The 13,839-nt window shown below is 37.1% G+C and overlaps 1 protein-coding gene across 3 annotated transcripts in view; it reads right to left on the bottom strand.

Annotated features, from left to right (window-relative positions):
- LPCAT1 (lysophosphatidylcholine acyltransferase 1) overlaps positions 1-13,839 on the bottom strand; it is a 64,492-nt gene that overhangs the window by 13,592 nt on the left and 37,061 nt on the right. For 2 of the 3 annotated variants that reach the window (XM_056484135.1, XM_056484137.1), the window contains exons 10-12: positions 8,813-8,938; positions 3,149-3,302; positions 2,163-2,261 (exon numbers count right to left, since the gene is read on the bottom strand). In XM_056484135.1, the coding sequence (XP_056340110.1) occupies positions 2,163-2,261; positions 3,149-3,302; positions 8,813-8,938 (379 nt within the window). The remainder of the gene's footprint in view (positions 1-2,162; positions 2,262-3,148; positions 3,303-8,812; positions 8,939-13,839) is intronic. The other variant, XM_056484138.1, reaches the window with a different exon arrangement.

Genomic DNA, 13,839 nt, shown 5'->3' with positions numbered 1-13,839 from the left:
CCAGAGCTGGGCACAGCACCCCAGATGTGGCCTCACTAGGGCTGAGCAGAGGGGCAGGATCACCTCCCTCCACCTGCTGGCCACACTCTGCCCAAAGCACCCCAGGATCCCACTGGCCCTCCTGGCCACCAGGGCACTGCTGGCTCATTGTCAACTTGTCATCCACCAAGACTCCAGGTCCTTCTTCACAGAGCTGCTCTCCAGACTGTCTGACCCCAGCCTGTGCTGGGATTTGGGGTTTTTCCTTCCCAGGTGTAGGACCCTGTACTGGCCCTTGCTGAACCTCATTGGGTTTCTCTTCACACAACTCTCCAGCCTATGGAGGTCTCACTGAAGGGCACAGCCTTCACATGTATCTCCCACTCCCCCAGTTTCCTATCAACTCCATATAATGATCCTATTTTTCAAGTTCTTCAGTCAGGTCTAAGCAAGTTTAAAAACTTGCAGTTATGTGAAATGTTGCAATGCGAAATGTGAAATGTTTTCCTGAAGGAAGTAGCACATGGCAGAGGACATACACTCATGCACTAGCTAGGTCCTTCACTGGCTCTAGGTAAGCTGTGTGAATATCTTACTGTATGTGAAGTCAGGACAAGAGGTAGGAAAGGATTAAAAAAAGGATTTTTTTAAATCCTACAATAAGCAAAATTTCCTCAGCTTGAGACTTTTCTTAATCCTTCCAATTAAGACTAGCAGGATAAAAGGAGCAAACCTGCTTCACCTCACTGAGTACTTCCCCTTCTTAATACATGCATAAAGCTTCTTTGAACTTTTTGAGCTAACTTTATATTTTGCAATTAATAAAGTGACTCAAAATTATGTATTATGAGTTGGAGAGTGAAGCAGATATTGAAGAGCATAAATTCTCCTAAGAAACAGTTTAATTAACTTCAAGTGCTTGCAGAAAGAAAATAAACATCTAGTCTGAGCCTTTTTCCTCTCAAATGACAAAATTCTATTGCACGTTATGAAACACGACAGCTAAATTTAAAAAAAAATTCCCAAAGCCCCTTTACATTTACTTCAAATTTGTTCATTTTAGTATGAAGACAGAGCTGACCAAACAGCACCTGACTATTTTCTTAGCTATTTTATAGCTGAAACGGACTGAGTCAGGAGACCTTTCTTTCTGCTTTTCCCTCAGAAGCAGCAATAAATAACAGCAGCTACTAATGGCAGGTTTCCCACAATACTTCTAGGAACTAAATATTTTCACTCCTTCCTCCTTTGCCAAATGTATTGGATTCTGGCCAAAGAGTAAGAATGATACATGTGAACACTAAGCATTCACAGGAGCCTCATTTCTTCAGCAAAACATTTTAACAAGTTAAAGTCGTCATGCTGAAGAACCTGAATACAACTACAAAGAAAATAAGGCTGCAATGTAGCACCATGCAACTGAATGCTCTGAGCTCCATGCATTCAATAGTGAAGACAGCATCAAGACTTAGCACTTCTCAGTTTCAGTAACATTGAAGACCATGTGAATTCAAGGCAAAGGGAAAAGATGATGCAGGATGCAGCAGAGTTCACATGTTGATACAGGAATATTAAAGAAATTAATTGAAAAGTCATAAATCAAGGTGTCAGAAATCCACTGGTTAAGCATTGCTGCTGTCACTTTCCCCAAAAAGCTTGCATTAACAATCTATAGTGATGCTACAACAAACCACTGAGGCTAGAGCAAGATCAGGAGCACTTCTGGGAAGCATCAAGTCTGGACAAAGACTGCAGGGCCACCACACATACATGGTAAAACTAAGAAGGAAGAAAATTTTAACAAGAAAAAAGGAGATAAAAAATAATCTCTATTAACATGCAGGAAATTAAAAAAAATACTTTATTCATTTGAAAAATTAGATTTGATTGAAACATTATAAAACTCAGACTGTTTAGAGGCATCAATACAAAGGACTTGATGTTTGAGACTTAATTTGCTAAAAAGGATTCTACCAGATTTCTACAAAGAACAATTTCAAACAGCAAATAATTTTACAAAACTTACACTTGCAATGCATTCCCTCTTAATCTAACCTTCTATTAATATTTTTTCAAAACATAATTAAGTATTAAAAGGAAATGTGGAAAATTCTATTGAGTCTAATGCCAGTATTAATTTCTAAAAATAAGTAAACTACACAGAGCAAGAAAATGCAGCTTACCTGAAATGCCAACTGAATTGTTTCCAGAGTTTTGGATGGCTTACAGACAACTGACAGAGCAATGACAAATTCCCGAATGTCAATTACACCATCTTCCTTCTGTGAAGGAAAACCTCCTCTCAAAATAGTGCAGTTTGTCTGAGAGTTTTCATAAATAACTAACAGTTGCTAAAAATGCAGAATATTCAGAAAGATTGTTCCATGTACTATGACCAAAAAAAACAATCTCATTGAAACGAAATCACATGAGGACAAGAACCTGGGTGAAACCTCTGCAGATTCTTTTCACAGTCTCAGTCAAAAGTCACAGTTTAAATACTCTTGGAAGACAGTGCTGCTACTGTCACCCTTCACTCGCCTATTTAAGATTTTTCCATTAAACCATCTGAATCACTGGGCTGAAATTAAAACCAGAGAACCAGAGGACAGTGCACCCTAATTTAAGCTCTGAATACATGACATCTGCTCCAAAAGAGAACACTGTGGATATATCCAGCCTCTGGTCCAGACAGCACCTCATTCAGACAAAGATAATTGTCATTTCCCCATTCTGACTGATTGCCAGTGGAATGAAAAACTGGCTCATTTGCCAAGATCCTTCAGGTTTCAGGCTCGTAGAAGAACAAGTAATTTATTTACAAGGTAAATGAAGTATCAGCTAACAGAGACTGTATTCAGCTGCAATAAGTAGCAGCAAAGGTCTAGCCTGACCCTGCCTTTCTTCCTCTTCATATTTTGCATCTAGAAAAAAATATAGTTTTTGTCCAGCTAATATTCCTTTTACGCACTAACTGAGGGAATGCTTTATTTAGCTGATGATAGGTGCCTTTACCTCTCTGAAAGGGCAGTGCAGTAAGCAAATTTTAAGGTGAAATGCTCAGAAATCAGACCTCAGGAAATTCAATTGAAACAGAAATAGGCTAAAGTGGAGTTTACCCAAACGCAGTTTTGGTAGTAAAGTTTTTAAACTTAATGTTGCTTCTTACCTCATCAAAAAGGGCAAACATACTTTCTAGTGTCTGAGAAACTGGAAATTCCAAGTAGGCTGAAAATTCTTTGAGATTAACCTTTTCTTTCTTCATTTTCATGACACTTGCAGCATATTTATCAAGATCATCTTCAAGTGTTTCTGGCTTTAGCCTATATATAAAGCATATTATTTTTGCACATTTTAAAAATCAATCCAGTTTTAACAATACATATTTCAAATTATCAAATGAAAAAATGGATGATTACGGTGTAAAGCATTACAAAGTCTGGATAAAGAATTATCACACAACTCTATTATAAAATAATGTATTTCTGTATTTTAAAGCTCCCATTAGTTCTCAAGCTGCATTAGGAATTACTGCAAGGGCTTAAGAATCCTGGGCAAATTCAAGTCCTTTAGTCTTCCTTGATTACGAGCCATACGTGTAAGCAGTTCAACAGGAAGAAACACAGTCTAGAACTAGCTAATAAATTCCAAGCATGGAGAACTAGGTGGAATTTAGGTCAACCAAATATGCTGTATTGTAGGACACTAACATAAACCAATTATGTTTCCATATTTACTAATGTCACTGAAGAGGAAGGACATGATACATCTTACCTAAAAAAAAATAAAATATAAAATCAGGGATTATGTAATAGTGATTATACTGTTAATCCTGTTTATCAGTCCTCATTTTTCACATTCAGTCTTGAGTTGGGCACCATTATGAGGTAATCCAAACAAAATTCTTACAGTTCCTACAGCTACAGAATTTCCTCAGTCCTTCCCCATCGCAAATCCAGACTTTGACTGATGAATGAACAGCTTTAATCTTATGTAGATATCTACTGCATGGCTGTTGGTTTGTTTTTTTGCCTAAGCTTCCTGTTTTGGCTTTGCAAAAACCAAAAAAATCACAACAAAAACAAAACAAAACAAAAACTCCACAAAAACCCAAAAATATCCCCAACAAACAAAAAACCCCAAAACAAGAAAGCCCTGCCAAATAATCTTACTATGAATAAAATAAATGGTGCTGCAGATACAATGCTAAAAAAAGCAGCTTTCCCCCCTAATACAACATCAAGCAGATCTGGATCAGGTCTCCTCTGAACTGATCTAGGGTAACTTAGGGAATCTTTCCACTCAGAAGACAAAAGATGCAAGTCTCCTACAATGTCTTCTGCAGTTGCCTGTTTTGCTGCTTACTGCTGCAGACAAGGGAAAGTAGTTATTCACACAACTCACAAGCTTACACCAGAACTGTTCCAGACTGCAGCTGGGACTCCTCAGCAGCTGCCTCTCAGTAACAAGAATGAATAAAATGCTTAATATCAGCATTATGAGGAGCTTCTGAAAAAAGAGCATTTCTGCTTGGAAGACGATCTGACATATCAGCTCCAGAACTTGATCGCTTGCTGTAAACATTGCAACTATTTAAATAAAAATACAGCTCCCACATTGTCTGTCACGACCTATACTGACTTACCAATATGCACTAACTAAACCATGCCAAGATCTGTATTTCTGAATTATAAGACCTAAATATGCAAGAATTCTTTTAGAAACCCATGGCTCCTATAGAACATTCATAAGTTCTCCACCCTAGCACTAAAGCACCTGTCTTAAGATTTAGTCCTAGACAGTATAAAAGAGTGATACGACCTTCTGCAAGCATTAATTTTCCATGATCAAGTAGAAAAGTAGAAGGAACAACAACAAAAATAAATCCATAGAGGATCTGAGATGCACACAGAACTCATCTTCTCACATGCAGGATTACACGCAAGAAGTGGCCACTGATAATGCATCCCAGGGTAGTAGCTGAAATGGATTTTAACTGTAGCACCGAGGACAGCTGGCATCTAAATCCTCCCTTGAGATAAGCCCCCACTGACGCAGAATATGTAGTGTAACATTTGTCTCCAAATCAGAGAGATTTTGTTGACATAGAATTGTCTCAAAATTCACCTTCTAGAACTGAGGGAGCACTCATTTGGTGAGTGGCACTCAAGACCTCCTCTTCACTAGAAATTAAGCCTGAAAAGCTATAGATGTTTGAAGGCAAAATCTTGTATGGGAAGTAACACAGCTCACCACAAATGTTACAGGCATCTTGTGGTTTTTATGTTTTGTAAATATAGAAAGATGTGGGGCAATCTCAAAAGCAGTACGTGGATCAGTCAGACAAATTGCTTCAATCAGAAGCATTGTACTTCTGGTAATTTAAGGTAGGGCTCACTTCCCTCTAGCCCTTCAAAATCAGAAAGTAATTAATAAGTCAATGACCATAAGCTGCTAAACTGAAGTCTTCAGAAGTCAAGTGCCAATCTCATAATAGGTTCTGAAGCAATGTGAAAAGGTTTGAATGTCCCAATTCTTTTACAATTGTTACTTTTATCCCAATGAAAGCCCAAAATTATAGAAAGCCAGCAGCAAATGTCTTCCCTCATGAAAACATGCTCATTGGCTTAACAGTTTCCACGCAGGATCTAGGCTTTATGATACATAAAATTCTTTGCTATTGTGGTGTTTTGCTTGATTTTTTAGGTCACTAAAGAGAACAATAAGTATTCCTAAGTCCATGAAGATGGAAAGGACATTTTTCAAGATTAACAGCTCTGAACATTAAATTCTTCACAGCACACTTCACAAGGAAAACCAGATCCCTGAAGGTATAATATTTTACAGTATAATTATCACTATTTTTAGCAAGTAAGCTGGTTTTAGCTATATTTGACTATTAGAAAACAAGCTCATTTCTTGCATGCTGGGAACCTGTGAAAAACCTTCTAGTGTCAGAGAGCTGGAAGAACGGCTGGATCTTGTAGCTAGCTACTGTAAACTGCAAGCACATAGAAACATACCCTAAGCCAGAAAAGCACAATGCATTGAGTTTTATGTCTGCTGATGTACCTCTCTGCAATTTCTTGTCATCATAGAGCAAATATAACGAAAAACTGCAAAACTGACATGATCGAATGCTCTTGGCACAGCCTGCCTTGATCCACAAAAACAGGGGTTATCATGGTTTGCATTTGCTGTCATCCCTGATCCATGATCACCTCCTGTAGTGGAGAGCATTGCTTTTACGACAAATGCAGATGGTAAACGTCCTCTAGAGGCTTTTCCCTTGTTATAGATGACCTCTGAGCACTCTGAAGTCACAGCACAGGTAGTTAGCTGTGAAGGTAATTACTCTGGGGACACAAAGTTCTGCCTACAGTCTGGACCACCATTTCAGGCACACATGGAGAGCAGAAGTCTGCACTGTAGTCTGGATGGCAGAGACTGCTGAGCAAGAATAGACAGGCACCAGGACTGAGGTCCTTGCAGATCTGGGTAGCCTACAGCTGAATTGACTGAAAGGATCCTCATGGTCAACTTGATGAGTTAATATTGGGAATCAGAACAAACAGAAGCTTGAAACAATAGGAGGAAATCAATTCAAATCAGAACTCAAGGATCTCCTTGCAGACAACTATCTTAAAGCAGCTCTTGAGAGGTATTTCAAAAAGACAGACTAGACTTAATTAACTGTATTACGCTTCCTGAAGAAGATACCCAAAGAGGTCTTTAGTAAGGCACAAAATCCAAACAAGATTCAATGTCCAGAACACGGCAACAGATCCAGCTCAAGTAAAAATAGAGATTCACTTTAAACAGTGGGGTAATTAACTACAGCATAAATCATCAAATGAATCAGAGGATTTAAAACGTATGAAAATACGAAAGTTATAACACAGACAGCACATAGTTTAGCAATTAGCCTGCTGGTCAGACAAATTATCAGACTGAAGAGAAACATGACTCCTTGAGGAGTAATGAATGCACAATTTGAGAATATAAGTCTATGATCAATTGATCTCATTGATAAAGCAGTCATTTTATCACAGAGTTTGGTACAAGCCAGCTGTACAGCTCTGTTAACAGAGCATGAGAACTCACTGCTGTGCCTGCATGGATTCTGGACTGGATCCCATCCAGCTGAGCACAGGCTAAGCAAATTTTACAGACAGTGATAATGAATCCTGTAGACACAATGTGCACAGAAGTAACTCTTCAGTATAGCAAACAGAGGTGTAAGTGGATTTCAAAATATCTACATCAAAAAGAACTCTGAATTTGCCTTAGTACAGGAATCTTAAAACTGTATGTTACCTTTAAAGTACATCATTGCTCAAAAACAAGTATTAACACTGGATGAAAAATCCATTGGACAAAATTTACTGTTCCAGTTATTTAGGGATGATAGTGGATGATCTTAATGCCTCCCTGGCCTCAAAACCTTTGTATAAACAGCAAAATGACTACATTATTATCGAATGTGCATTAGTGATGAAGCCATATTACAAACTCCATCCAATTGTGCCAGAAAAATACCATCATAATATCCTTCTTATTGGCACATGCCCAAATTCAGAGAGGATTATATTTCACCAATGATTAATTGCTCATACCAGAGAGAGAGCTTCCGGGCTGCAGTGAACCTCACTCACAAATGCATGTAACTGTTTCAGAGGCCAAAACAAAACCCTAGAAAAGCATAGTTTGAAAGAACAGCTTTAAATTGAGCAGACAGAAGCCAGACAACTTAACAAGAGGATTAAACTGAATCCCAGGATTATCAACTGCATAATAGGAGACGTGGGTGGTTGGTTTGTTTTGCTTGTTTTTCTTCCTTAGTACTGTAAATTCAGAGCCTTTTAAACAAAGTGAGAATCTTTCTTTTCCCTTTGAAGTCTCTCCTATCCTAATGGAAGCTTTTCAGATGGAAGTCCTGACAACAGATTAATATATGCTTGTCATCTGAATTCATGATGTGTGCTGTCCTACATTCCTTATTCTCCAACAGAGCTTTTTCTTCTTTATTTTCATTTATGCACACAAGCTGAAGATGAAGGAAAAATTAGTGAAAGGAAATAAAATACACAATGGAAACATTAAACTATGCTCTGTACTTTCAGGTGATGAGACAAGCAAATGAAAAAGAGGGTTTGCATATTGAGAGTTAATAGGATGAGGCCGTACATTTAGTTCATGGTTGCTCAATAAGATCACTGGAGAAGCAGGAGAAAAATTGGAAAACAGCAGAAAGTTCCAAAGCCAGCAGGAAACAGCACAACGGGAAGAAAAAAGAGAGGACTCACGCTGCATGCACTGACCTACAGCTGCATTAGAAAAGCCATCTGGTAGTGACCTGCTCAAAAGATCAACCACCACCTTGTCCCTCTTGGGAAAGGGTGACCCATCTGTCCTCACTATTACAAGGTTAATCCAGTCACAAGATTGCTATTGGTAGCACTTGTTTAACCTCCACAGATGTCACAGGAAAAGCCAATTGATTCCTAACTGTATCAAACATTAGGAATCCCACAGTATTCTGGATCCTCTTCAGAAAGTGCCTTCTAGCTCATGTATGAAGGCTTCAGATTCACTCTGCTCACTTGTCAGATGGAAAATAAAAACTTTACAACCTACTCTACTCACTAGAATTCAGGGGTGCTGCTTGCAAGTGAAGTACAGTACTGTTTTAATTTTATACTGGTGTTTCCCTGATTGTGTGACAGCAACATTCCATATATACTCAAAAATAGTTACATGATGATTGTTACAATATGAACATATATATATATAATAAAGATGCATCTTACACATAAATATTGTATATGCTCACCCAAGGCTTCTCACAAGCTTTGCAAATTCTAAAAGACATGTATCTGAAGGTAGACGAAGCTGTCCTTCAGCCAAAGCCAGCTGACAGTCTTCAAATGTGTAGTCTGTCACTGAAACTCCCAACGCCCTTGAATAAACCAAAGAAACACTGTAAACAAGACACTAAGAAAACTGACCAGAATAATCATTTTTTTTCACAGCAAGAAATCCTGTAACGATTATGCTCTCTATTGTGAAAAACTATAGGGAAGACCCCATAAAAGTAAGTTTTCATAAAGAATGAAATAAGGTACTTGATCCACGGCAGTGCATCTGCTTTGACTGAGTCCATGAAAATATGCAAGAACACAAGGCAAAAATTAGGCAGTGTGCAGACTCTCATAGATATAAACTCATACAGGCAAATAACTAGGGTTTTAAAATTTTAAATTTAGAACAAAACCACATTTATTAACAAGTGTCTAATATTTTTATTACTATTGATTTATTAATATGTTAGCATAATCACCTGAGCAGAACAGCTTTTACCTTCAGCTAGTATTAATATTATCAAAAAGGCAACATTTCTCTACAAAGAATAGCTAGAACACAATAAATAAAAACAAGTAGTGTTAAACTCTAAGCAAACAAGTTATTTTTAAATGTATGACATAAGAAAGGCAGAAGAAAAAATACTTCCAAGCCTTTACACACCAAACAATTCAGTATTGGTTTTTGCTTCACTTCTAACTTGAAGCTCTGTAGTAATTGTAGCACCAAAAGATAATTGATGGAAATCCTGATATTGTAGCTGCCCTGCATTTGCTGTGCAAAGTTGAGAGAATGACACTGAGGTGTGAAAGAGGTCTTTAAGAATTCAGCATACAAACAAGATGCAATTTAGAAAGCCAACACAACTCCATAAGCTACTCACCTGCCATATTTTTTATTATACTTGAATTTACTTATTGTAGTAAGGAACATTGTCACCTTTAGGCAGTCTTTTCTAGTTTGATGAAATCTTGAAATTTTTTTTTTTATTTACTTACCTTCATTCTTTTAATCTACAGTTTGTCTACCTTACTGCTAACCACCTTTTACATATGGGAAATTAATATACACTAATGGCAAGATTGATGCAAAACCCTGAGGCCTGACACACTAATTTTAGGTTTGATGTAAACTCTGCATTCAATTCTATGTATTAGAAACAGTTTGATCTGTAATAGTTACTATTTATGCAAACCATTTCTGTCAAACAGTCTCTTCCTCAGAATCTCATTCCAAGGCCTTTGAATACCAAGGAAAATAACGTAAGCCAGTTCTATTCTGTCCACCAATTAATTACGTAACTTCAGGAATTTGGATATATAAGACACGTACTAAACCTTTTTAAAATGTACTGATCAGGGTTTCTCTCTTCTCTTTAAGGCTGACAAAGTCAAACATTCAGGAAGACCATCTCACTAGTATATATTCAAGCTCAAAAGTACCAAATATGGTAAAAAAAAAGTATTAATAAGCTATTTATGCACAAAACAAGGAATTAGAAGGTAGTGATCTTGGCTGAATAGCCTCCCCCTTCCTAAGCAGGAACAACAAAGAGAAAGGAGCAAAAGGAGAACACCAACTAAACCAAATGACTTATGTACATAGAAAAGTCATCTTAAAAGCAGAGTGTTGAAGATTAAATTGCCTCATACTGGTGATCTAAGCAATTAAATCTATTTCCTCCAAAATTCTCTACGCTTCATCTGTTCTTGCTTCATCAATCCACTCCTCCTAAGAAGTGTTCCAGCAGTATTTGTAAATCAGTAAACCACCTTAATGGAACGGACAAGATTCTTCCTTACCTCCTCCACAGACTTACAGTTAATACAGCAACAAATGCACAAAATACCGATGAAGAACTCCCCCATGCTGTGGGGATTTAAATCCATTTCCAAGTTCAACCTGATTTAGAGATCAGGTATTGTAAGCACGTCAAGACTTTTGTTTTATAGAAGTCAATATAGTATTGTATGATATATAAGATGAAATCACTGGTATTTTACAATCCCAAATCCATTTTCCTCAGAAGAAAAAGGAGTAGATGAAAGAAGCAGAGTCTGTCCAGCCAGTCGAGATTACTTCCTATTCCCCTCTTTTGTACTGTCTGTGCACTCAATCATCCCTACAGACATCCATGCCAACTGTCTCCAACAAGGACATACTACAGGCAGTACCACTCATAAAAGAATGGGGCAATAAACAAAGACCTAGCCCAGCCAAGCACATTACACCAAAATTCCTTAGTTCTCCAGGCCAAACTAGGTATAGCATGTAACAGAAATACACAATGTACAGACAATCAGTTGAAGCACAGGGGAACTACATGTAAAAGGGGAAGCTTGTTAAAAATAAATTAGGAAACTGAAAAAGTTTTCCTCTGTGGGACATATTAGGTAATCATGAGAAGTGGTAAGACACTTAAATTCTGAAAGGAAAAAAAAATAAATTAGTGTCATTGAAACTGATTAAATGAGGCAATTAAAATAAAGAGACTTTAAAGAAACAAAAAGAAACTCAAGCATTCTCAAAAGGGAAACAGAGGAGATGGACAAGTTAAAACATAAACATAAGGTGGCAAGCCAAAGCAAGAAACAACAGCTTGTTAAAACCAAAACCAAGATGTTTCTCCAACACATCAAAAGAAAGATGACTAAGAAAGATCAGGGCACTCAATCTGGAGGAAGGGTTGAAGTCTAACTGACTGCCAGTCCAGCAGCAATGCCAAATTAAAATAACTGCTAAATAATGGTTCTAAATTATGTTGAAGGATCCTAGCCAAAGACGAATTTAAAAGATCAAAACCAAACTTAAGATGCAAAATACATTTCAAACAAAAGCCAGGGTCATTTGACCACAAGGGGGAAACACAACCTGCACCTTTTTATAGCTTAGTCTACCCCTTATAAAAGAGGTGGTAGTTGGGTCAGACTTATATTGCTATCAGTAAAGGAAAATCCCCACTATAATTAATACCTACATGTATGTTCCATGTCAACACATACAAAATGGGATTCAGAAAGACAAAAGTGGCTTTTGTTGTTCACCTGTTGCAACTGTCAAGCTGCTGGACTTAAAATACAAACAAATTAACTTAAACAGGGTACATATACATCCAGACTTTCACAATAACAAAGATCAGAAGCGAGGACGGAATGAAACACTTCTGCTCAAAGCAAAGTTCAATCACAGAATCAGCCAAAGCCAGATAGAGTTCAAGGGGCTCTTGAGCTCAGTAGAAAAATCACAAGCTGTGTAGAGCTAGCAACTTAAAGGACTTTGATTTCAGCTCAGAATGTTGAAGAAACTGAAGCTGGGGAACATATAAAATTCATGATTTATGTGAATTTTTTATTTTCTTAGAATTAAGCCTGGAATATTAGAGTTCACTGTAAGGCCTCAGTACAATTGCAACTCACAGGATTTTCTTCTACAGAACCAGCTATCAAACTATTCTAACTTATCCTCCAGGGCAATCTTCTTCTACTTCAATTGGGAAAAAAAAAAGAATTTCAATTTGAGATGCAAATCACATGTAAAATCCCCTATTTTAATAAACTAAAAATAAAACAACTTTTCCCATATCTTCATTTGAAAGCATTTCCCCTCCTTTTTTCTTCAAACTACCTCTGCTTTCACACTCAGTCAATGTGAGCTCAGCCTTTTAAAAAGTTCAGCAGATTTATATGGCCTGACATGAATGTCTGGCTTGACATTCCTTGAGACTTTTTCCTTCCCTGCCCTCTACAAGATGCCGGCTATTTACCCATCATGATATCATACTACATAAAGTTTCAAAGTCAGCAAGTTACTTGAAAATATAAACTCCAATGAAAAAAAACCCCAAAAGCTTTCCTGCAAACCCAGTCTGTTAAACATAACAATTGTACTTGTTATATCCTGGTGTCTTACACCAAACAGCTCCCTATGTCTAACATTTGTGCAGTCATAATATAAGATGAATTATTAACTTCCTCATTTTCTGCATACCAATCCACTATGCATGCAAAATGCCAAACATAAAACAGAATGTGACTGCTGGAATATTATGTAAAGTGAGAGAAACTAGTACAGGCAATATTGTGACATTTGAAATCTACATTTCAACAAAAATGTTCTACATTGTTCATAAGCAGAACTGTGAACTAATCAAGAGAATATTCCACAGGCTGCTCAAAAAAAAACCCTTTAAATTAACTACAATTTATATTGTGTACTGAAAACATTAGGATTCTATCTAATTTGGTATTTTTCTTCATTATCAGATGTTCAGCAAAAAGACATACAAAACACAGTGGACATTAGAAGTCATCTGTACACAAACTTCCTGAACCAGAGACCTTTGGTACCACTATGTTTTAGAATCACTAATTAACCAATTATTTTTTACAGTACAACTCAGCTCTGATGAAGTAATTTTAGCTATCTGGTAATGAATGCCACAATTTTGCACATTTTAAAGACTTACTCCATTTACTTTCAGCTGATCTACTGTTGAGTGCTTTCCATCTTTTCTGCTATGAAAAGTACGACTTTAGTATGCTTTTCCAGAACAATGATGATTTTCCTGACCTTCAAAACAACCCTCCACTCTTTTTTCCCCCATCTTTTCCCAAGTTAAAGAGCTGACAACTATTTAGTCTTGGAAGGCCAGAGTAGATAGTCCCTTTGTCCCTTTTCTCTTCTCAGTCTACTACTTTGTGACATTCTCCAAGCAAAAGAAGGTCCAGTCATGAGTCTGAAGTTCACATAAGGAATCTATTATCTCATTATGGTTTAATTTTTAGACAGAAAAAGAAGCTGCCAACAGCTGCATTTTTGCCTGGTGTTGTTTGAAAATGGGTCCTGTAATTGTTGGTCTTGTAGACTAACACAAATCTTCAAAGGGTAAAAAACAAAGGAGGTTGTCCTTGTGTTGTCAGCTTTCAAAAACCAGTTCAAACCAGACTTCTGCAAAGTATTACTTAACTTTAAAAAATTTATTTCTTCCTTGAGAAAATA

The sequence above is a fragment of the Oenanthe melanoleuca genome, chromosome 2 (assembly GCF_029582105.1).
Source record: "Oenanthe melanoleuca isolate GR-GAL-2019-014 chromosome 2, OMel1.0, whole genome shotgun sequence".
NCBI lineage: Eukaryota > Metazoa > Chordata > Aves > Passeriformes > Muscicapidae > Oenanthe > Oenanthe melanoleuca.
This window is presented reverse-complemented; position numbering and strand designations above follow the sequence as displayed.